Genomic DNA, 23271 nt, shown 5'->3' on the forward strand with positions numbered 1-23271 from the left:
TGGAGAAGTGAAAAGAACCCTGTGAGCAGGAGCAGCACGTGTTTACGTCTGTACGTAGAGCGTAGCATGGAGGAAGAGTCACCTGTTACCACTGTCCTGAATTACATCAGTGTCTTTAATAGCAAAGCACTCATAGGCTACGTTTATTTGACAGAATTGCATTCAACAGAAAACGCAACTCTTCAATGCAAACGTTTTGACGTTGCGTTGTAAAACATCAGATTGAAAATATTCTCCAATAATCTTAAAGAGATAGTTCATCCAAAAATGAATCAATCACAATCACCCTCAAGTTGTTCCATACTTGTATGAGATTTCTTCTGTTGAACACAAAATAATTTTACATTTTAAAGAAAGCTGGTAATCAAACAGTTGACGGCATGCATTTTCACACTTTTTTTGTTTGTTTTTGTTTTTTGTTTTTGCTGCAAATGTCATTCATGTATGATATAGAGCAGGGGTTCTCAAACATTTTGGTGCCAGGGACCCCTTTCAGGGGAAAAAAAAATCCAAGGACCCCCCTCATATTTATAACAGTTATTGAGCACAAAGTTAATGTGTGAGCGGCAAATGAAATATTTTTGCACAAAATGAATGGTCTCCACCCAGGGTACAATGCAGGAATTTCTAAATAGCCTACTGAGATAACGAAAGTGATCTTGCTAGGAATCACTTAGGATCCCTCACTTAGGAATTTTTGATGTTCTTGATCTACACATGTGCATTTTAAGGTGTTTTAAGGCCCCACAATTGGATAACTATAGATTTAGTAGAAGCATGTCAGTCAGTGGCATACATTTTTTTTTTTTTTTTTTTTTTTTTTGTCAAGATGTCACGAAACACAATCACATATTCCAATCAGGAATGGCCTTAAAAGAGAAATGTTTCAATAATTAGGCCTATTCTGCACACAAATAAAGCCCATAAGCCTATAAATACAATGATAATGGCATTATGTTTAATAGGTGCGTGCGTTGTTAATTTGAGCTACTGTAATTAGCTAAAAAAAACATACAGTAGGGTCAATATATAATTATGGGAGTTTTCATGTCCATGAGATTTATCTCGCAAACATGCTCACTAAAATAAAATTTTAAAAGTCTTCAGTGTTCTTCATGATCTTGTCTTTACAAATTCCATAGTTAATTTTTATGGAAATAATAATTTATTTATAAAAATTTACTAGATATCCCTAAAATGTCAACTAAATAACCGTCCGAAATGAATTACAACCACAATCTCATTACCTAAAAAAACATTTAAAGAACTTATTCAAAAACAGTTATAATTATATTATTTACATTAAGTTGAGGTAATTGTGAACAATGTGTCTTTTTGGGCAATATGTCACATTTTCAATAGAAATTGACAAATTGAATATGTGTCCGAGAAGTCACTGTCATCTAAGTTACCCATAGCAAATACACCTCTCAAGGAAGAGTGTGTATTCCAAATCACATGACCTGCTCCACATGATGTCATTTCCTCCTGAAGAGAAACCTATGAAGACTCCAAGGTATGTTCTCTCTCCACATTTTCAATTATTTCACCTAAAGTAGTGCTTGGGGCAAATGTGTACTTATCATATGTCAACAATGTTACTACAATGAATTCATAAATAACTTTGAATTTCAATTTTACTCAGTTGTGCATATAATATTCAGAAGAACCTCTCTGTAAAATGCCATGTGGTGTCTGGTGCTAGGCAACCATTTTGACTTTATCCCTAAAAACAGCAAAAATGTCAACTAGGTTAACAGTCACCTATGTTACTCTGCAAAGGTAACTTAGTTGACCAAGAGTAACATAGTTGACATTCATGACATGTTCTTATAGTTTTCATGAGTTCATTTAATATTCTAATTGTACAGTAACTATAAAATACTTTGCAATAAATATTATAAAAGTATATAAACTTGTTTTCAGGTCAAAGTCAACTCAGCTGTTCCTGCATTGCACCAAGAACAACCAGAACTTGAAGTACAGTGGGACAGAGATGACATTGTTGGTCAGTGGTGTGTCATCAGATATGACGATGAGGTTTACCCTGGAACCATTGTTAAAGTGAGTGAGACACATGTTCATGTTAAGTGCATGCACAGAGTGGGACACAATCATTACTACTGGCCAATGCAAGAGGATGTGCTCAGGTTGATTCCTGCCCCACAGCACATGACATGTGAACATGTAAACAGCACGTCATGTTGAAATAAAAAGAGATGTGTGGGAAGATATTGCCAAATCATATCTTCATGGCTAAGCACACACACACACACACACACTAACAAACACACACTAACAAACACGTGGCACAAGCACACGGTCAAGCACACACACATACTGTATAGACACCAGCCGTGTATAGTCCAGGTGCCAGAAAGTAAAAATCCTGCCATGTTTTTGGATCTGCCTCTACATCTAGAACAGGTGTTTTCATTAATGAGCTCATCTACGTGGTAGAGGAGCTGGTTAAGGTAACACAGTCTCATCCCAAAAAGTCATATAACTGACGTCTTGGGACGTCTTTTGACCATACGTCAATATCCGCCTTTTTAGGGCCCCCTTAAACGTCGGTAGATGGCGATCCCAGGCCGTCATACAACTTACGCTTTACCTTTAAGGTGCTTTATTGGCAGTGCCACCCTACATGTTACACGCGTCACCACCGCATCACCGCACCCACCAGAATAGGCCAGTTTAGTAAACAGAATTAGATGGCCACAATTCTTACACTTATAAAAGGCAATTCAATGCGGATGTAATTCCTCAGATTGATTAGCTAATGTAATGGAATACGTTACAAATGACATTTTTGGGGCATTTATTCTGTAACGAAATACGTTTTCCCAACACTGCCTACTACAGCTGAGGAAAATGAGCGGTGAACGGTGTGTTTCTGTCTTACTTTACTTTGAGGTTTTCTTTTGCAAAATGTTAATTATTTCTTGACAAAAATCCATATTACCGCTATTAGCACTTCACTCTCTCTAGGATAGGGGAATAGACTGAAATCTATATCATTTGTTGCTTTAAAAAAATAATATTAATAGGAATCTAAGACGCGTGTGAAATGAAATTAGTGATTATGTTCACTGAACGAATCTATTAGCTACTTTCGTTCTCCATACATTAATGAGACCATTTAATTTAATTGAAAGGAGGGTTTCATTTGTCTGTCCAAAATAATAATTTGGACAATACATCACAGGGAAGAAACAACTGTATATTGTTTGATTTGTTCATTCATTATTTTATTACATTAACAGTTATGCTGACTGAATTCCAACAAAATTAATGAATAAGTGGGACCCTTTCAATTAAATGAAATGTTCTCATTAATTTACGGAGAACGAAAGAAATAGAGTCATTCAGTAAATGAAACATTTTTACAAAAATGTAAAAGCAACACGATGGCAGAGCTTTCAGCTTATAGATTCCCTTATCCTAGAGTGGAGTAGGCTACGTTACTACTAAGTGCTAATGTGGATTTCTGTCTATATAATAAACATTTTCCAAAACCTCAATAAGGTTAATTATAGATAATGTTAGACAGAAACACACCTGTTCACCGCTCATTTTCCCATGGGCAAAGGCGAGCAAATTGATCCCTTATCTTAGCGCCATCTACTGTTCTAGAAGAGGAAGTTGCTCAACTGTATTTGTGAGAAAATCTGATTCTGCCTGGACGCGGAAAAATAGTGCCAAAAGTCACGTGACAGTTTTTCGTACTTGTAGAATTCTGTTTTGTACTTGTAGAATTTTGCTTTGTACTTGTAGAATTTTGCTTTGTACTTGTAGAATTTTGTTTCGTACTTGTAGAATTTTGTTTTGTACTTGTAGAATTTTGTTTTGTACTTTTAAAGATTTTAGTTTGTACTTGCAGGATATTTTGGTCATTGAAGAAATACGTTTCTATGTATATGTAAAACATACTATTTGTTTGATAGGTACGTTTTTTATTTGCAGAACAATATGCATTAGTTTGTGAGTGATGTTTTGTATTACAAACCACACTGAGTTTGTTTGTGAATCATTGGGTGTGAGTAAAACACGTTTTGTGTGTGTGTGAGGTTTAGGCACATACTTCGCTCCATACACCATCTCCAGCCGCTTCCGTCACCGCCAGGCCCCACTCTTCTCTCGGCTCTGCTGAACTACAGACCATAGCTTTTTCCAGCACCGCACCTCACGTCACATTGCTTCAAGCGAAACTGACCGCTCTTTCAGCGTGAGTATGCCAACGGCGCAGGCATTCTCCTGTAACCTTTTCCAACCCTTTCTCCTGTCCATGGCCTGCAGCCCCACCGCAATATTCTAGCGTGAGGCTGCTTCAGCTTCAGATTTTGCACTCACCTTAAAAAACCCAGTTCATAATTCATCCCGCATTCTGTCGTTTTCTGAATTCGCAATTGCTTTCAGCCAGTATAGCGAAATAATTTACGCCACATTTCCCCACAGAAGATGAGAACTGAACGACTATCTCGCGATAATCGCAGAGCTTGCGTTATCGTATGGAGGAACCCATTTCTATACTTACCATAAATTGTTCTCAGCAAAATATGCCGTCCGCGTAGCTCAATGGAACCAGTGCCCTTACTGGGGCGGCCTTGACACAGAGCTACACAATAGAGTGTTCCTAGGCTGCCGTAACATACCCTGCACCATTTGCAGATCCGTTTCGCACTCCACCACGGCTTGTCCCTTGATTAACCCTGAAAATTCTCCACGCCCAGATTCACCAGCCGGAAAATCAATCAGTCACGTCCCGCGGCCAGCAAACATAAATTTCAACGACTCAGCCATAGATTCTCAAAGAAGAAAAACCTCCTTCCATCCAACAACCAAGCTTGCAATGACTTCAATTTAGGACGTTGCTCATGGCAACACTGCCGTTATTTACACATTTGTAGCTATTATGGCAGCTTGCATGCTAGCACTATATGCCCGGTAAAAAGGTCTGTAAATAAAGATTCCAAAAACTACTTGTCGACTCCTGTGAATTTTTTAGTCTGTCTTCTGAACTATCTCACCACCCTAACACTAACTTTACGGACCATTTAGTGCCTGGTCTTGAGTGCGGCTTTAAACCCGGTGTCGAAAGCCTTCCCACTCAAAGTATCATATGTGACAATCTCCAGTCTTCTTTTGCTGAACCTGACACAGTCGACATCCTGATTCACGAGTTCACACTTACAAATAAGTCAGATAGAATAAATGCAAATTTGGCGTGCTGTCCGAGGAGATGGCTCCGGGCTCGGTTTGTGGCTCGAACCCAGAGTACTCCCTCCGTATTCCTGACTGTGAAAATAAGCCAGGAGTGAGGAGTCGGGGTGGTGGAGGGATGCTGAAATTGTCAAGGAATGTTAGGTGAGTTGACAGAGAATATATGCTTCCTCTCGTGCTGATAGGGTAGAACATGCTCCTCCCAAACCTTGTTTATAAAAAATTTAAAAAAGGAATCGAATCAGGCTTTATTCATCCTTTTAACATTCCTCTTTTCGAATGTTTCCGCATCAGCCCCATTGGAGTGGCCTCTGGAAAATTTTAAGGCAAAAAACGCTTAATAATCGATCTTTCAGCCCCGCATAATTCTCTGTTTCTGAGCATAAACAGCCTTGTCTAGCTTGAACAATTTTCTCCTCTTTACCACACCAGTGACCAAGCCATAACCTTGATTCAAGATGAAGGTTACGGCGCTTGGCTCACTAAAGTCGGCATCAGCTCTGCTTTTAAAGTGATGCCCATTCACCCAGATTCATGGCATTTGTTGGGTGTACACTGCCAAGAAAAACTTTACGTTGCCGTCCGTTTAACTTTTGGCTGCAAAAGCAGCCCCAAGATTTTCAACATGCTATCAGAAGCCATTTGTTGGATTCTTTCCAATAACTACTCGATACCCTACTTAATCCACTTGCTAGATGATTTCCTAATCATTTCACCGCCCGACACCGTCCTAGCTGCACATCTTCTCACAGTCCAATAAGTCTTTGCTGAGCACGGGATTCCAATCGCCCAAGAAAAAAACATGGGTCATTAAATTGGACATGGTTAACTTCCAGGCTTCACTGCCCAAGGAAAAATCTGACAGGATTATTCTGGTCGCATCCACCCTTCTAGAAAATCCAAATTCCTCTAAACGAGAGCTACTATCTCTGCTCAGCCACTTAAACTTTGCGATGCGCATCATCCCACAAGGCCGCCCTTTCATTTCACATCTCCTCTTCCTCGCATCATCATCATCATCATCATCATCACACACTAGAGGACCGAATCTCCCTAACTACTTCATGTTGTAACAAGCTCAGGTTATGGATAACATTCCTTAAACAATGGAACGGCCTGTCCTTTTTCTATAATAATCTGATTTCTCTCCCCGTGGATATCCAACTGTTCACTGACGCAGGTCCCTCCATTGGTTTCGGGGGATTCTGCCAAGGCCGTTTGTTTGTGTCCACATGGTCCGCCCAGTTGCTAGACTCACCGCAACCACTAACATCCTCAGTGCTGTTCGAGTTGTATCCTTTAGTGGTAGCAGCTTTCCTGTGGGGTAAGGAATGGTCAACTAACAGCATCATGGTACACTGCAATAATGAAGCAACTGTGCATTGCATCAACAAAAGCCGCTCAAATTCCCCTGCACTAATGCCTCTCCTAAGACGCCTTTGGATCGCAGCTTGCGATCAGTTCATCTTAACTGCAAAACATGTTCCTGGGTCAAAAAAATCAAATAGCTGACTCTCTCTCTCTCGTTTTGCTTTCCAGAAATTCAGGCTGCTGGCACCAGATGCAGACCCGTTCCCAACCCCAGTACCTCACTATTCAAAGCATGGGGAATGAGATCTGTTTGATTAAAACATTCTTCCAAATATCTTCCTTTGTGTTCAGCAGAACAAATAAACACATAGAGGTTTGGAACAACATGAGGCTGAGTAAATACTGACAGAATTTTAATTTTTGGGTGAACTAACCCTTTAAGCTTTGCACTCCACAAGTTTTGGGGGGTCATCAACATCATTCTGGCATCTGTCCCACCAGGGTTCTCAAGTCTCACGCATTGGCCGTGAGACACGCATTTCGACCGGTTCACACGCTCACACGCCACACTGTGTATTTCTCACGCTGAAAAGGCACTGCCAACCAAGTTGTCCTGGCTGAAAGCTTTCTAACGTTGTATACGAGGCGCAGGCAAACAAAGTGAAGTTTCCTGCCGCCAGCACGCATCTCCGCCAGATTGCGTTCGTTACTAGGCAACAGTAACGCTGCGTGCACCACTGATCTATCCACAAGTTTTTCGAGGGGCGCTCCTGTAAAAAATAAAGTGGGTGAAACTTCCGGTGAGGAGGCGGAAGTAGCATTCCAATGGTATTTTGTGTGTTAGTTAGCGAAGAGGCTAGCTGTTTTTCGGAGAATTATTTTACTATTTAAAGACGCAAATCTTTGTGAGAGATGTCGTTACGGAGCTCATGGACAACATGTGCTGTTCGCAGTTGTATGTATAACCGGACTAAACTAGTTCAGTGGCTTAAACGTGATTGTTTTGAACATAAGCTGAAAACGAAATCAGAGTGTTCCTGCCAACGACTGTAGTTCGACGACGAATCTTCCTGTGTACATTTGTTTAAATTCTGTCACGGGAGGATTACAAAAAGTGGAGGGAGGACTCAAGTGCAGAAAAGGATGATTTATTTAAAAAAAAAAAAAAAACACAAAGCAAAAACCCACAAGGGGGAAAACACCATAAATGGGACATGAAACAAAACTGAACTCGAAGAACAAACACTTACTCTGAACACGACGACCATAACTGGGAAACATATGACAACGATCCGACAAGGACTGCAAACAAGAGGAGACTTAAAAAGGGAACAAATCAAGAGGGAACAGGTGGAAGAACTCAAACACTAATCAGGTAACAAGGGGGAGGGATCAAACAATAACGAGAGCACATGCTCCAACATAACAAAGACACCCAAGTGTAATACAAGACAGGACAGACACGTGACATTACCCCCTCCCTACGGAGCGGCTACCAGACGCTCCATCAGGCGGGACAGACCAGGGCGGGACGGGCGGGACAGACAAGGGCGGGACGGGAGGGACAAAGCGTTTAGTCCTGGGTGACCCGGGCGAAAAACAAAGTCCATGGGGCGGCCAGGACGGAGCAGATCTCTCGGGTGGCCAGGACGGAGCAGAACCCTCGGGCGGCCAGGGCGGAGCAGACCCCTCGGGCGGCCAGGGCGGAGCAGACCCCTCGGGCGGCCAGGGCGGAGCAGAACCCTCGGGCGGCCAGGGCGGCGAAGACCCCTCGGGCGGCCAGGGCGGCGAAGACCCCTCGGGCGTCCAGGGCGGAGCAGAACCCTCGGGCGGCCAGGGCGGTGAAGACCCCTCGGGCGGCCAGGGCGGCGAAGACCCCTCGGGCGGCCAGGGCGGCGAAGACCCCTCGGGCGTCCAGGGCGGAGCAGACCCCTCGGGCGGCCAGGGCGGTGAAGAACCCTCGGGCGGCCAGGGCGGAGCAGAACCCTCGGGCGGCCAGGGCGGTGAAGACCCCTCGGGCGGCCAGGGCGGTGAAGACCCCTCGGGCGGCCAGGGCGGTGAAGAACCCTCGGGCGGCCAGGGCGGTGAAGAACCCTCGGGCGGCCAGGGCGGTGAAGAACCCTCGGGCGGCCAGGGCGGTGAAGAACCCTCGGGCGGCCAGGGCGGAGCAGAACCCTCGGGAGGCCAGGGCGGAGCAGTCCCCTCGGGCGGCCAGGGCGGTGAAGACCCCTCGGGCGGCCAGGGCGGTGAAGACCCCTCGGGCGGCCAGGGCGGAGCAGAACCCTCGGGCGGCCAGGGCGGTGAAGACCCCTCGGGCGACCAGGGCGGCGAAGGACCCTCGGGCGGCCTGGGCGGAGCAGAACCCTCTGGCGTCCAGGGCGGAGCAGAACCCTCGGGCGGCCAGGGCGGAGCAGACCCCTCGGGCGGCCAGGGCGGAGCAGACCCCTCGGGCGGCCAGGGCGGTGAAGACCCCTCGGGCGGCCAGGGCGGAGATGCATTTTGGGCAGCAGACACCGGCTCGGGAACAGACACCGGTTCGGGAACAGGCAGTGGCTCAGGAACAGGCACTGGCTCTGCCTCCGGCTCTGGAACAGCAGCCACTGACTCAGGAACTGCCGACACCGGTTCAGGAACAGCCACTAAAACAGAAATGGTCACAAGGACAGATACAAATACAGAAGCAAACACTGGGTCCGGAACCGACAGGGGCTCCAGCTCTGGAACCGGCACTGGCTCTGTCTCCGGCTCCGGCTCTGGAACCGGCACTGGCTCTGCCCCCGGCTCTGGAACAGGCACTGGCTCTGCCCCCGGCTCTGGAACAGGCACTGGCTCTGCCCCCGGCTCTGGAACAGGCACTGGCTCTGCCAGTGGGACGTGGACAGTCTCTCGCTGGGCAGACGGGACGTGTACAGTCTCTCGCTGGGCAGACGGGACGTGGACAGTCTCTCGCTGGGCAGACGGGACATGGACAGTCTCTCGCTGGGCAGACGGGACGTGGACAGTCTCTCGCTGGGCAGACGGGCGTTTCCTCCTTTTCCGTCCGTGACAGCGAGAAGTTGGCTCTGAGCTGTTCCTCACTGGCCCAGGATCGAAGGGGGGCCAGGATGGAGAGTGATGTTGAACCTCTTCTCGAACACCTCCTCCTCCTCTACGACCTCCCCGGGTCCCACGAAAAATGACCAGGCGGGTCCCCTGAAAAACTCTCCTCTCCCGCTCCGTAGCTGGGGAAGAGAAGTTCGAAAACCCACCGCTGGAACCAGGGTTTGACGAAGTCCTTCTGTCACCTTAGATAGAGGAGAATTGGGTCGATCCAAATGTAGCGATAGTGTAGTCCGGGCAATCCAAGTCATTGTCGTCCATGCAAGCATCATAATCCAACCACTCAAAATCCTTGTCATCCATACTGCTGAGTCCTCAAATGGTCGGATCGTTCTGTCACGGGAGGATTACAAAAAGTGGAGGGAGGACTCAAGTGCAGAAAAGGATGATTTATTTACAAAAAAAACAAAACACAAAGCAAAAACCCACAAGGGGGAAAACACCATAAATGGGACATGAAACAAAACTGAACTCGAAGAACAAAGACTTACTCTGAACACGCTGACCATAACTGGGAAACATATGACAACGATCCGACAAGGACTGCAAACAAGAGGAGACTTAAAAAGGGAACAAATCAAGAGGGAACAGGTGGAAGAACTCAAACACTAATCAGGTAACAAGGGGGAGGGATCAAACAATAACGAGAGCACATGCTCCAACATAACAAAGACACCCAAGTGTAATACAAGACAGGACAGACACGTGACAAATTCTTAATATTCTATAAACTTTTATCAGCATGTGATTAGCTGTTCGCTACTGATGTTGCACCTAAACTCAGGATCAAAGCCTGAGTTGACAGAATACCAAATGTGCCAGTTAATGTATTCAAGTAGCACATTCATTTATAATTTTGAATAAACTCCAAAGCACAATGACTAAGTGTGTATTTTTTATTTTAATTGTTTGTCAGCTCGCACAACTGTCTGTCACCATGCCTTGATGAGTATTGATTATTAATAATGTTATTATAATACTCCCAATCAACTACTGCGGAGGGTAAAGGTACTGTTATTTCACCTTTTTTAATTTCGTTGAGGTTGTGTTCCCACATCGTTAGCTAGTTTGGATCGCTATAACTTGAATGACTGTCAACTGTTGAATGAACGAGTGTCAAGCATGTCAAATCGTGCTTTGTTTACTTCCAACCGGAAGTCGCGCCCACTTTTGACGCAAGGCCTCATGGGGCGTAGGAAACTTGTGGATACATGACATGTCATTCAGTAGCGCGAACACACGGAAATGGACGGAACATCCTCGGCCACCGTACGTTCGTTACTAGGTAACCAACAACATCGTGCGAACACATGTGTCGTGATGGAGAAGAAGGTAAGTTGGAAGAAGCTCGTCTAACATTTTTGGGCTAGAACATTTAATATGTAGCCCATCGTACATTATTATTGATGCAGTCAAAAACTCTACAACTACTTTGCAACCAGGCTCAGTTTTACGTTCTTACGTTATCTGAAACTAAGAGAAATGTTAGTGGGTATGGAAAGGAATGAAGATTTACTGATTTTATTTTAAATTATATTATACTGTAATATTAATAGTCTTTCTAGTTACATTAAGGATGTATTACAGCAGATTGCTCTGGGTAATATTTAATCATTGTCATAATGTTGCATTTGTATTTTTCAAAGATGTCAGGAAAAAAGCAGGGAGATATTTTGTCATTTTGGGCACCAAAGGGTAAGCCCCCTAAAAAGGTTGCCAGATTAGAGGAGGAGACAATGGAAGAGGTGGTGCACTCTAATCTGTCCATTTGTTCTCAATGTCCCACCACACAATAAATCATTCGTCTAGATAGAAGACGCATTCAAAAATCAAAATGCAATTTTTAAAGATTTGTTTGAAACTGTTTGGAGCAATTTGTTATATTTTTGGTTAGTTATATTTGTAATACTGCATTAAAGAGTATTTGATGTGATGAATTGCTCTGTCATTTATCAGATTTACTAATTGTTATAATTTTAATTTGTTCTGGTTAATTATGAACAATGGGTAAAATTGGGGGCGGGGATGGGTGGGGAGGGGCTTCATTATGGCTCCTCCCCTAACCGCGTGTGATCTCACTCCAAGCTTTTTCTCATACTTGAGAACCCTGTGTCCCGCATTTTATTTGCAGCTTTTTGGGGGGAGTACTCTGGGTTCGGGACGAATACCAAGCCCGGAGCCCTCTCCTCGAACCGCACACCAAATACGCATTTATTCTATCTGACTTATTTGTAAGTGTGAACTCATGAAATTCTGTTTTATAAACAAAGTTCGGGAGGAGAACATTCAAATAATCATTCCAATCAACTTGTCCTCAAACAATTGCAATGTCTACCCTATCAGCACGAGAGGAAGCATATATATATATTCCCTTGACAGTTTTGGCATCCCTCCACCACCCCCACTCCTCACTCTTGGCTTATTCTTCACAGTCAGTAATACAGGGGGAGTACTCTGGGTTCGGGCCGAATACCGACTCGGAGCCCTCTCCTCGGACAGCACACCAAATACACATTTATTTGATCTGACTTATTTGTAAGTGTGAACTCGTGAATTCTTATTCTTGTCTCGTCACAATCAGTTATGAATTAGCCTACATGAATGATACAATATCTTACTGTATATTCAATTCAAAACAGAATATCCTAAACATTGACTAGTTTGCATCACTGGATATATTTTCAACGCACTCTTTTGCACATCTTCTGGACAAGACCCTTCTTGTTAGCCATCTTGTTAATTTCACATTGACGAGTGCTAGGCAGAGCAGCCACAGTTTTAACTTTTAAAACATTTGTAACAACAACAAACAGCTTTACTCACTTTCACCCACAAAAAATAAAAATACAAAAATAAAAAATAGGCCTATAAGAAAAATATATTAAAAATCAAATGAATGTCGCAAATCTGTTTTCCAATGGCTCTGGATGGAACCATTGAGGACATGCACAGACTGGATACATTTGTGTTTTATGAAAATTAATCAGCTACTTTGAAGATGAAAATTAATCTGCTACTTCACCCAAACTTGATCAGTTAAGAGATCATCCACATGGTGTCAGTGTCTGGCAGCAAAAGGCTGCTGTTGAACTCAAAATGTTTGCACTTTATTCAGGATTCAGCCTGAAACGTTCTTTCTTTGCATTTAATGTTAATTCATCATATAGACTTCAGTAGGCTAATAGCTCACCACATTAACATATTTGAAGAATTAATCAAAAACAAGCCTAAATAGCCAATATTTGCCCTATACCGTTGATGATTCTGGATTTAGTTATTTTAAAGGGGAAATCTGTCGCTCCACTGTTAAACCGCTTTTATCATGTATGTAACATACAAAGTGGCTTTGAACTATTGTTGTTTGCAGAGAAAACATGGCTTCAATAACTGGCTGTCCATTTTGTATAAAAGTTACTTAAGGTTAATTACTTCCTACTGTAGTAAGCTATATAGGCTATCACTCAAAGGCGTGATGAGTCGTGCTACGTAATAGGCCCGATGTGCCATATGTCAGAATCACATAGGCTACTATTGCTTGCCATAACTCTGTAGCTGTCATTATCGGTATTTATTAAATAACTCTAATCTACCAGCTTTGTAGGCTTCTGATCCACCAGCCCAAGTGAAGGTGATTTGTTAATGTACAGGTAGGCTATACTGCTTTAATCCAGACTTTAGATGTCAGATATAGTTTTTTGCCACTTTCGTAAATAGGTGGGGGGAGATGTTTCTAACCACCTCAAACGAGTTTAACAATATCTGCCTAGTGCCTATTAACTATCAAATACACTCTCCCGGTTTCAGTAAACGTGATTAATGGTGAAATGGGGGCTGGTTTAAGGCTTATGGTGACTAATGGATCTTAAGCAGATGGATTGGTATAAATGCTCTTGGTACGCCTCTATGATTCACTTTTGACACAGCTCCTGGAAATCGAACACCTGTAAAATACATTCGAATATTATTTATTTAAAAGGCAAAAGAGATTTTTAAAAGCAACAGAAATGTCAGTAGTGAGCGCACTACCTTTCCTGAAGCCCATTTACACGAGAGCTCCGATCTCCCCTGGCCGCCAGCGCAGGCACACGCTCCCCGCCAGCGAGTTCCGCTCACTCAACACTGAGGACGCCATCAGTGTGTTCGAAATAGAGAGAGAGGGTAAGACAAAACTAACACTCCTAATTATAACCATCAAAGTGTGTTATTCATTCATTTGGGGAACAGTACTTTTCGTTACTATAACCGTTATAGTACTGTTCATATAGGCTATAACCATAAATATGTTTGTATTGAGTTAAATATGAAATTTTATTAAAGTGCGTTTTGATATTATTAAATACTTTATCCTAAATTTGGTTACTATATTGAGTAGGATATGTGTGTGTGTGTGTGTGTGTGTGTGTGTGTGTATATATATATATATATATATATATATATATATATATATATAGCCTACTCAGTATAGATTTTTTTTATACAGTTATTTTCTCGTTTTATCTCTCAGCTTTTATATCAGTGTCTGGGGAATGTCCTCTTCATCTGGATGAGGTCCGACACTTCCTCACCCTCTGTCCTGAGCTTTCTTTGGGCTGGTTTGAACAGGGGAGGCTTGTTGCTTTTATCATTGGATCACTCTGGGACCAGGACCGCCTAACCAATGTAATCTAACCTTCAAATCATGTATTCATTATGGTCAGAAATAAATAATTTTTAAAAGTGTGTAGTATTATTATTATTATTTAATCTTAGCATGTAGTTATGTTTCTTGTAATTGGTACACATGATTTATTTTTGTTGTATCTCTTAATAGGATGCATTGACCCTTCATAAGCCTCATGGGACTTCTGTCCACATCCATGTGCTGGCCGTCCACCGGACCTTCCGCCAGCAGGGAAAAGGATCAATCCTGCTGTGGCGTTACTTGCAGTATCTGCGCTGTCTACCATATGTGCGCCGTGCCGTGCTAATGTGTGAGGACTTCCTGGTGCCCTTCTACCAGAAGTCTGGCTTTAAAGGGCAGGGTCCTTCTGAAATCACTGTAGGTCCACTTACCTTCATCGAGATGCATTATCCAATACGGGGACATGCATTCATGCGGCGTAACAGTGGCTGTTAAGGGATCGCTAGTCATGTAGCTTTTTGGATCTCCAAAAGGCTAAAGTAGTGAAGCAGTGGGTGTGTCGAAGCAGCTTTTGGTTTGGTCTAGTGCTATTTGTGTATACAATACTCGATCAGTATAGAAAAAATGGTTAGAAATATAATTTAAAAAAAGAAAAAATAGAAAAAGAAAAAATTGCAACTGCATCCCACCCTTTTACTTAACAGTGATGGCTGAAATGTATTATTTGAATTCATCAAGTCAAACTTGGATATTTTTTTTCTTCCAAAGTCAGGTTATGTTTATATTATTGTTTATTTTGTATGCATTTCCCTTATTACATTTTTTTTAATTAAGCAAATTTTAAATTCATGACAGATTTGTCTGTTGTGTTGTGAGATCATGGTCAAGGCTGAAAAGACACAGCAGTGATTCAGCTGTAAACCTACTTTTGGCTACTTTTTGTGTTCAGTGTCTTGTGGCTGCTTTAGATGTGTGTCTGTTCAATGGAAGCATTAAAATAGCATAAACTGAATATTTTTCCACTGTGATCTCTTATGAAAAAAGCCACAAGAGAGCATCCGTGTTGGCTGGTATTTCTGTGAGTGCCAATGTGACAAACATGTAATATACAATCTCATAAACATGAAAAACTATTGGTTTGGCACCAGAACTATTTGATTTATTGATTAGAATTGCTTGTTTACTTGTTTCAAAGCAAAGGATTGAAGAGATAATGTTCAATGTACAGAGGTGTTGCAAAACAGAAATCATCACCTAAATGTGTCGGACAATTTGAGATGTTTAAGACTGGTTTCCATTGCCTTTCCCTGTAGAAATCCACCACATATGCCTCCACAGTCTTGAATCAAGACATCTATGATTTTGTATACATTTTGCAAGTAAAAATAAATAAAAGAATATATTTTTCAGAACGTTTGCTCTTTTCTCTTTTTAGATTAGTCCAAGTCATTGTGTAAATTTCTGTAGCGTTCACAGGATGACGATTCTGGTTTTACCATTGATTTTATTTATTAAATAAGGCACAGCGAATTAGTCAAATGCAAGCACTTTTTTCTCACAAATTGTGAAAGACAAAAATATAAACATTTGTTTCACAGGAAATAACATTCCCAAATTAACTTTTTATTATTATTTGAAACACTAGTTATTTGGTCCACCTCTAATCATGTGTACAAATACCTTCAACATAAAAAACGTTCCAGATTGTAAGATTGACACTTCTGTTTTCTTTTAAGGCTCAAGTGCAGCCCCCAGTAAACAATGATGCACTGAATATCAAAAAGAACAGCAGCTGAATTTAACTTTGAAATTACAATAAATGGAGACAAAAGACCAAAACAATACATTCTGTTCCAAGGGAATGCACACAATTTTATGCATGCAGTGCATCAATAAACATTAATAGCTGGTTGTCAACAACAGCTCCCCTTGTTCAATTCAAACGCATGCTTGCATCCATGAACACATACAGGAAGCTAGAGTTATCAACATTCAAACCCCTAGTGTGTTCATAAATGTGGAACTAGACATTTCTAGCCTAGACAGAGGTTTTCAGTTGTCTGAGGCACAAAAAACAAATGAAGAATAAAGTATTTTGAATGTCACTGAGATTTCAACATAAAACCTTATTATTTATAGCCAGTTCAGTGAAATTACTCTACCGTTTATTTAAATGCTCTGCAGTTCTTTCGGCAAACACAAACTAAAGTAACAGGGAATTAACCTTTATGTGAATGTTTTTTTTTTTTTTAATATTATTATTGTTATTGTGAAGTTAACAGTTGCATATTTTTTAAAGTTTAAGGACATTTAAAAGGGAGTATAAAGCTTTGGATGAACATTTAGTCTCATATATTTGTAAAAGAGTACAATACAGGCTTCAGTAACAACACGTCATAGTTTACCTGAACACTATAAGAGAAAATCAGAGCTGCTTCGGGAAAACACTGTGCATTCTAGCGGTTACAAAGGTGCTAAACTACCAATTTAATATGCCATTATTTGCTGTCTTCCTCGATTTTTTCATTGGGATTCAGCTTTCTTTACCTTGCAGTCCTTGAAAGTTTTAGTCTACACAAGAACAAAGCTAGTGTACCACATGATCAATATCATAGCGTTCACAAAACTTGCTGGTAAAGGGCAAGCAAGTAAGATGCTCTAGCCAGTGCCAGTTTATGGGGTAAATGTAGAACCAGACAATAAGTGAGGACACCAACCCCACATAGACAAGCAATGACAACAAAATAAGAGCTTGTTTTCGGTACTTGTCTAAGGTGCCAAACGCGACATACGGAAGGAAAGTAAAGGAAAGCAGAAGACCACTGAGGAAGCCAAAGATGTGAGCAATGTTGTCAATCCAGGGCAGAAGGCCACAGAAGAAAAGTAAGAGAACAATGCCTAATAGCTTCAGGAAAGCCTTCCATGGCTTTTCCAACATCTGCCAGGCCTGGAACAGCTCCACAAAAAGACAGGCTAACAAACCGAACTGAGATCCTGCTGGACCAACCTAGTAGAAGAGAAAGATTAAGTAATGTCAGTATCATGAAGGGTGAAAGTGCATTCCTTCAAGGCACTTGATGCTAGTGGTGATGTAATCTTTCAATACAATTTCAATGGGACATAATTTTAATGAACTCTTATTATTAAATATCTAAAGACAATTACACACACACACACACACACATATACACTCTAAAAAATGCTGGGTTGTTTTAACCCAATTTTGGGTCAAATATGGACAAACCCGAAATGTTGGGTTAAAAATGTAATGTAAAAATTTAACCCAACGGCTGGGTTAGTCCATATTTGACCCAAAGTTGGGTTAAAACAACCCAGCATTTTTTAGAGTGTATATATATATATATATATATATAAACTGAAATATATGTTTAAGAAACATTTTAAGGAATAATTTAAAAAAAAGTAAAAAAGTAAAAAAAAAAAAAAAAACCCTGAAATTCCCAAACCTCTATGATTTCAGCTATTTATGTTTAATATAATGCTCAGGATATTTCTTCTTAAAATAGTGTATATATATATATATATATATATATATATATAAACTGAAATATATGTTTAAGAAACATTTTAAGGAATAATTTAAAAAACGTTTAAAAAAAACTAAAAAAGTAAAAAAAAAAAAAAAACCCTGAAATTCCCAAACCTCTATGATTTCAGCTATTTATGTTTAATATAATGCTCAGGATATTTCTTCTTAAAATAATAAGAAGAATATGCATAGATTTGTTTGAAGTAAAAAAAATATATATATATATATATTTTCAGTACACACCGAAAATCTTTTTCAATCTCCACAATATCCAAGAACAACTTTGTCTGCATACATTTGAAAGGTTGGTGTACTTAACACCATTTAAGGCAAAAGAGGAGGAGAAACTGCACACAGATTTCACAGATTCTTGCATGTACAGTATTGGGAGTGGTTTGAACATGCAGAACTGTGGAAAAGATGCTTAAAATATATGTGCCCGGATTCAAGGATAAGGCTTAAGCCTAGTCTGAGACTAAAATTGATATTTGAGCTAACTGAAAGCTGACACTGACATATTTTAAAACAATTCAGTGCCATTGTTTTGTTTCAAGATGCACACTAAGGCACATTTATAAAAGCTACTTCAATGTCCTAATTTAACTATGGCCTACTCCAGGCTTAATCTAATTTTTTGTGAAACTGGGCCATGGTGAACACAACAAAAGAGCATACTTTTCTTACCCAACATTTAGAAAACAGTATATAGTGCACAAATCAAATGATGCATTATAGAATTATTTTTCTAAATTTGAAGAACTAGGGATATCAGAGGCTCCAAACAATCTTGGTTTCTTTCATTAAGAGATTTTAAATACATCCAAAAACATGCCTTCCTTATTTAACACGCCTGATTCAGATCATCAGCTTGTTAGGAGAGAGAACTGAATAGAGTTCATCAATCAGTATATCAGATAGATATACTGAGATATACAAAATGTGCAGAGCCGCGTGTCCTTAAGACCATTGGAAACCACTGTTCTCGGCAAGGGCTCTAAAGCATTGTTCTTTTTTTTCCTTAAATGGCAGATAGATAAGTGTGTCATCATTGTAACAATGAAAATACACACCATGCTTTTTAAAAATAGACCCAAAGGCCAGGGTAGTATCTACAAAGAAAACCAAATGGAAAACTTATATATATATATATATATATATATATGGGTGTGTGTATATATATATATATATATATATATATATATACTGTATATATATATAAGGATTCTAATCAGTCTAAAATTTTATTTCTGTTTTAATGGAACCATGGATGAGAAAAGTATGACTATTAACTTAACTTAACTATTTTTTGTTTGGAACGAAAAAAAAAAGGGTTTCAACCAACATGAACACAATGTTAATGTTTGGGAGAATGATCCTTTCAAAGACCAATGTTAAGATAATTGATGTGACTTCCTGTTACATTCTCACAGCAGCTTTAGTCTCTGACGTTATCTTGCTAATGGAAATGTTTCAGACATTTTTTAATGGTTTGACCACTTCTAACGGCCTTGTTATTATGTAAAATGGTAGAGAAACAAAAGCGCAGAGTGTCACGCAGGTGCATAAACAATGAGTCAGATAAACAAAGCTGGTCTGAATCCGAGCGCAGACATGCCTTTGTAAAATTTGTATTAATGCTTGCCACTACAGGGTCAAATATGAATCCATTTAGCCATTTTCAACAATCAGTTGATGTAACCATTTGGTATGATGAGAATGAAATGCTGAAAATGGAATCTGCAACAAATTATGAGAAAATATCATTTTGAATAGACATAATGGCCCATTATTTGCACACTTCTCTTAATTTTTTTTTTTTTAAATCCGATCAGTTAATTTAGATAGTGGAAGTATCTATCTGCTATCCAACGGCTATATAATAACTATGACTCCAAGGCTTTTATCTTTCTAATTAATTGGATTTAATAATTGATTTGCAAAGCTTGTATTATATTTACTAGAACAAAGACTGTTTGGCAGTGTTTTGACAAAGAGTGTTTCATGTTTGACAGTATGGATTATCATAAATGGTAAATAGCAGCCCTAATACACACAATAATGAAAATCCATTACAGAGACTACTTGTTGTGACCCGATTAGAATGACGTCAGGGCTTGCTTGGGCAGATGGCTAATCTGAGATATCTTATCTTTCCACAAGGCCAGGAGAAGATGAGTGAGACAGGAAACATGCTCTCTCTCTCTCTCTCTCTCTCTCTCTCTCTCTCTCTCTCTCTCTCTCTCTCTCTCTCTCTCTCTCTCTCTCTCACACACACACACACACACAGACACACACACAAACACAAATTCTCACACCCACACACTCGAAGCAGGATTCCATGCCTGTCACACTTCAGAGAGAAGCTCTGTCGCAAAGGTGTGAGGTATCAAGACAGGAGTGCGAATAAGGTCAATGAGATTACATTGCGAGTGAGAACGGATCCAACCCCTTAAGAGACGTCCTTTGTGTTGCTAACTTAAAGTCCCCATGAATTTAAAATTGACCATACTAACTTTGTTTGCCTAAATTGATCATTTTGTGGTGAACAATTCATCCATGTAAGTCAAAAAAGCGCGGCCACATACAACAACAACAAACCAGCATGAACGAACGGCGGCGTTTAAAGATTATGTTTGAGTTCTGTACAGAGAAACACAGAAGACGAAGGAATTTCACGAGAAAAAAAGGGTTATAGGAACGTTAGGTTCTAGGAACTACAAAAGTCCCTCCGGTCGGAAAGCGGCTATAAACCGATTGTAAACTTGCGCTAAGATCTGCCCCCATTTCTGAAACGAACAGTAGTTATATAGTTTTTACCTCTTGTTATCACAGCCACAAAGCAGCTGCACCCTCAGATCACTTGGACGTGGCTGTGGTTACAAGAGGTAAAAACGATATAAATACTGTTTGTTTTCTCACACAAACCGCTCGTTTCGTGTCTTAGGCCATCAATGTGTACTTACATTTACAAGTCATGAAATCATGTTTAATTTGGACTTCTCTGTGCCTGCTCTTTGAGGTGGTGACCATAGACCTCCATTATATGACTGATAGACACGAACGGTTTGACCTAAAAATGTCAAAATTTAAACTACTGTGGTAACAAAGCCACCTACATCTTGGATGCCCTTAAGGTAAGCTAATACATACCAAAAATTAATTTCAAAGTGAACTATCCCTTTAAAGGAGGACTACAGTACTACTCCCTTGACCAGTGGTCAGAAATCTATTGCTCGCCGCCCTCTACCAACAAGTGATCGATAATAAATTTGACACATCAACAGAGATCCTCTCTCCGGAAAAAGCAGCCAATTACAATTCCTTTGTTGTACAGCCTACTAAAGTTAATACAAAAGATTATGATAATAATAATAATATTCAAGATGTACCGGCGAAAGTGCGTGTTCAGCGCGTGTTCAGTGCATATTCAGTGCTGTTCGCGAGTGTTACGAGTCACAACTGTAAACCACTTACCCTTCTGTGGTACCTACAGCTCCAGGGGCCGGTTGCAACAGCTGTGCATACAGTAAGTTTCAACTTAGCCTAGTTTTGGCGTAAAAGGGCACTAAGACAACTTACGTGCTACTAAATATTTTTGCATTGCACCATTAAACTTAGTTGAAGCGTAACTATGTATAAACAATATTTATTATAGAAATTGTATTGAATTTTTATAATAATATAATATATTTTTTACTGTGGCTCTTTTGGAAAAATGCATTAACCAAAAATGAAAAAAATGTCTCTTTGGTCAAAAAACACCAAAACACTTGACATTTCAAATTTGACAAAATAAATGGTAATGGCCCTCGTGTTGGAGCCAGTCTTTCCAGAGGAGGTTTGTTTGTTGGCTTCCATGGCTATTTTAATGGTAAGGATTGTTAAAAGAAAGTTAAAATACAACTAAAGGTATAGTAATAAAAAAAAAGTAACGACTTTATTCAACTATTAATTTTCTTCCCTTGAGTTCACGAGAGCACCACAAAGCATGCGTGAGAACTGAGATGACGACGCAGATGGGTCTCGTGTTTAAAACGGTTCTAAAGTGAGAATTTCCTGAATCGTAAGATGTCCGAATGGTAAGAGACCAACGAGAAAATGTAAATCAATCGTCGATAAGAAGAGCAACTGGATAATACCACACGACCAACCGTCACAACATTCTTTCTGTACAATGACATCAACCAGATCAAACCGAACAAAATGCAAAAAAAATGCTGGGTTGTTTTAACCCAATTTTGGGTAAAATATGGCTGAACCCAGCCATTGGGTTACATTTTTAAATGACATTTTTAGCCCAATGGCTGGGTTTGTCCATATTTTACCCAAATTTAAAAGTAAGGTGAAAAAAAAAATTCTTCTGATGGATTTTTTTTTTTCAGGCCAAATCCTTTTAACTTTACATAGTCGAGACCAATAGCGTTTTAAGTGAAGATGTTTTAAACCGCTTTAATATTGCCAGTTTGCTTTAAAAAGCTATTTTAATAGGGGTGGTGATGGCGCAGTGGATAAGACACATGTCTTTAGTGTGAGAGACCCGTATTCGAATCCACTGTGAGACACCAATGTGTCCCTGAGCAAGACACTTAACCCCTAGTTGCTCCAGAGGCGTGCGACCTCTGACATATATAGCAATTGTAAGTCGCTTTGGATAAAAGCTTCAGCTAAATGAATAAATGTAAAATGTAAATGTAAATAGGGCTGTAACGATGCAATATAATACCAAAGTCGTGATACTCAGATCCACAAACCTGTGTCGCGTGTGAGAAGGCAAAATCACGACACACAACTTCCAACTCCATTACAGTTTGAAGTTAACATTATAAAATACGTATAACTACACCACAAAACTAGTTGAGGACAATAAATTAAAATTGGGCAATTGCTGTGTTACGGACGTGACATTTGTATATATATATATATATATATCCATACTCGCTTAATAAAGCAGTCCAGACATAAGAAAAAAATCTAAACATGCATTTTATATTGAATATGAGGGAAATACAGATGCTTTACGGAAGTGACACAAAACATCTTGGTAACACTTTATTTGAAGGGGTGTGCATAAGACTGACATGACACTGTCATAAACATGACATAACACCTGTCATGAACATGAAGTAGTCTTTATGAATGTTTATGACTGTTGTCATTAAGTGTCATTCGGTAAATTATGACACTTTTATAATGCAAAGTTGACATTGTTTAAATTGTCTTTGTTATGACAACTTGACATAAACCAAGACAAAAATATCTTTGTTATGACAACTTGACATTAACAAAGACAGAAATGTCTTTGTTATGACAACTTGACATTAACCAAGAAATCATAACCTGTCAACCTTACATCTTTATAACTAGTCCAACGTGTTCAACTTTACTTGAGGTAAGGGGAAATATTAATGACACTGTTGTTAAAGCATTTGACAGTGTAATAACCCTTAATGACATCTTTATAACTAGT

General features: G+C 40.2%; 2 protein-coding genes across 3 annotated transcripts in view; one reads left to right on the top strand and one right to left on the bottom strand.

Moving 5' to 3' along the window:
* Nucleotides 1-66: 66 nt before the first annotated feature.
* Nucleotides 67-15704, top strand: aanat1 (aralkylamine N-acetyltransferase 1). Of its 2 annotated transcripts, XM_089134010.1 has the most exons (4): nt 67-176; nt 13613-13791; nt 14138-14292; nt 14444-15704. In XM_089134010.1, the coding sequence occupies exons 1-4, from the start codon at nt 67-69 to the stop codon at nt 14747-14749; spliced, it is 750 nt and encodes a 249-aa protein (XP_088990136.1). In that variant the 3' UTR covers nt 14750-15704. The 2 variants fall into 2 exon arrangements, with proteins under 2 accessions (XP_088990136.1, XP_039511244.1); XM_039655310.2 differs by lacking the exon at nt 67-176 and having other exon boundaries at nt 13414-13791; nt 14444-15703.
* Nucleotides 15705-16512: 808 nt separating this feature from the next.
* LOC120466809 (inactive rhomboid protein 2) overlaps nt 16513-23271 on the bottom strand; it is a 311775-nt gene continuing 305016 nt past the window's right edge. Inside the window, exon 20 of the mRNA XM_089133992.1 lies at nt 16513-17261. Coding sequence (XP_088990118.1) covers nt 16842-17261 — 420 coding nt within the window. The 3' untranslated portion in view covers nt 16513-16841. The remainder of the gene's footprint in view (nt 17262-23271) is intronic.

Source organism: Pimephales promelas, chromosome 8 (assembly GCF_988280905.1).
Source record: "Pimephales promelas chromosome 8, fPimPro1.hap1.1, whole genome shotgun sequence".
NCBI classification, from domain to species: Eukaryota; Metazoa; Chordata; class Actinopteri; order Cypriniformes; family Leuciscidae; genus Pimephales; species Pimephales promelas.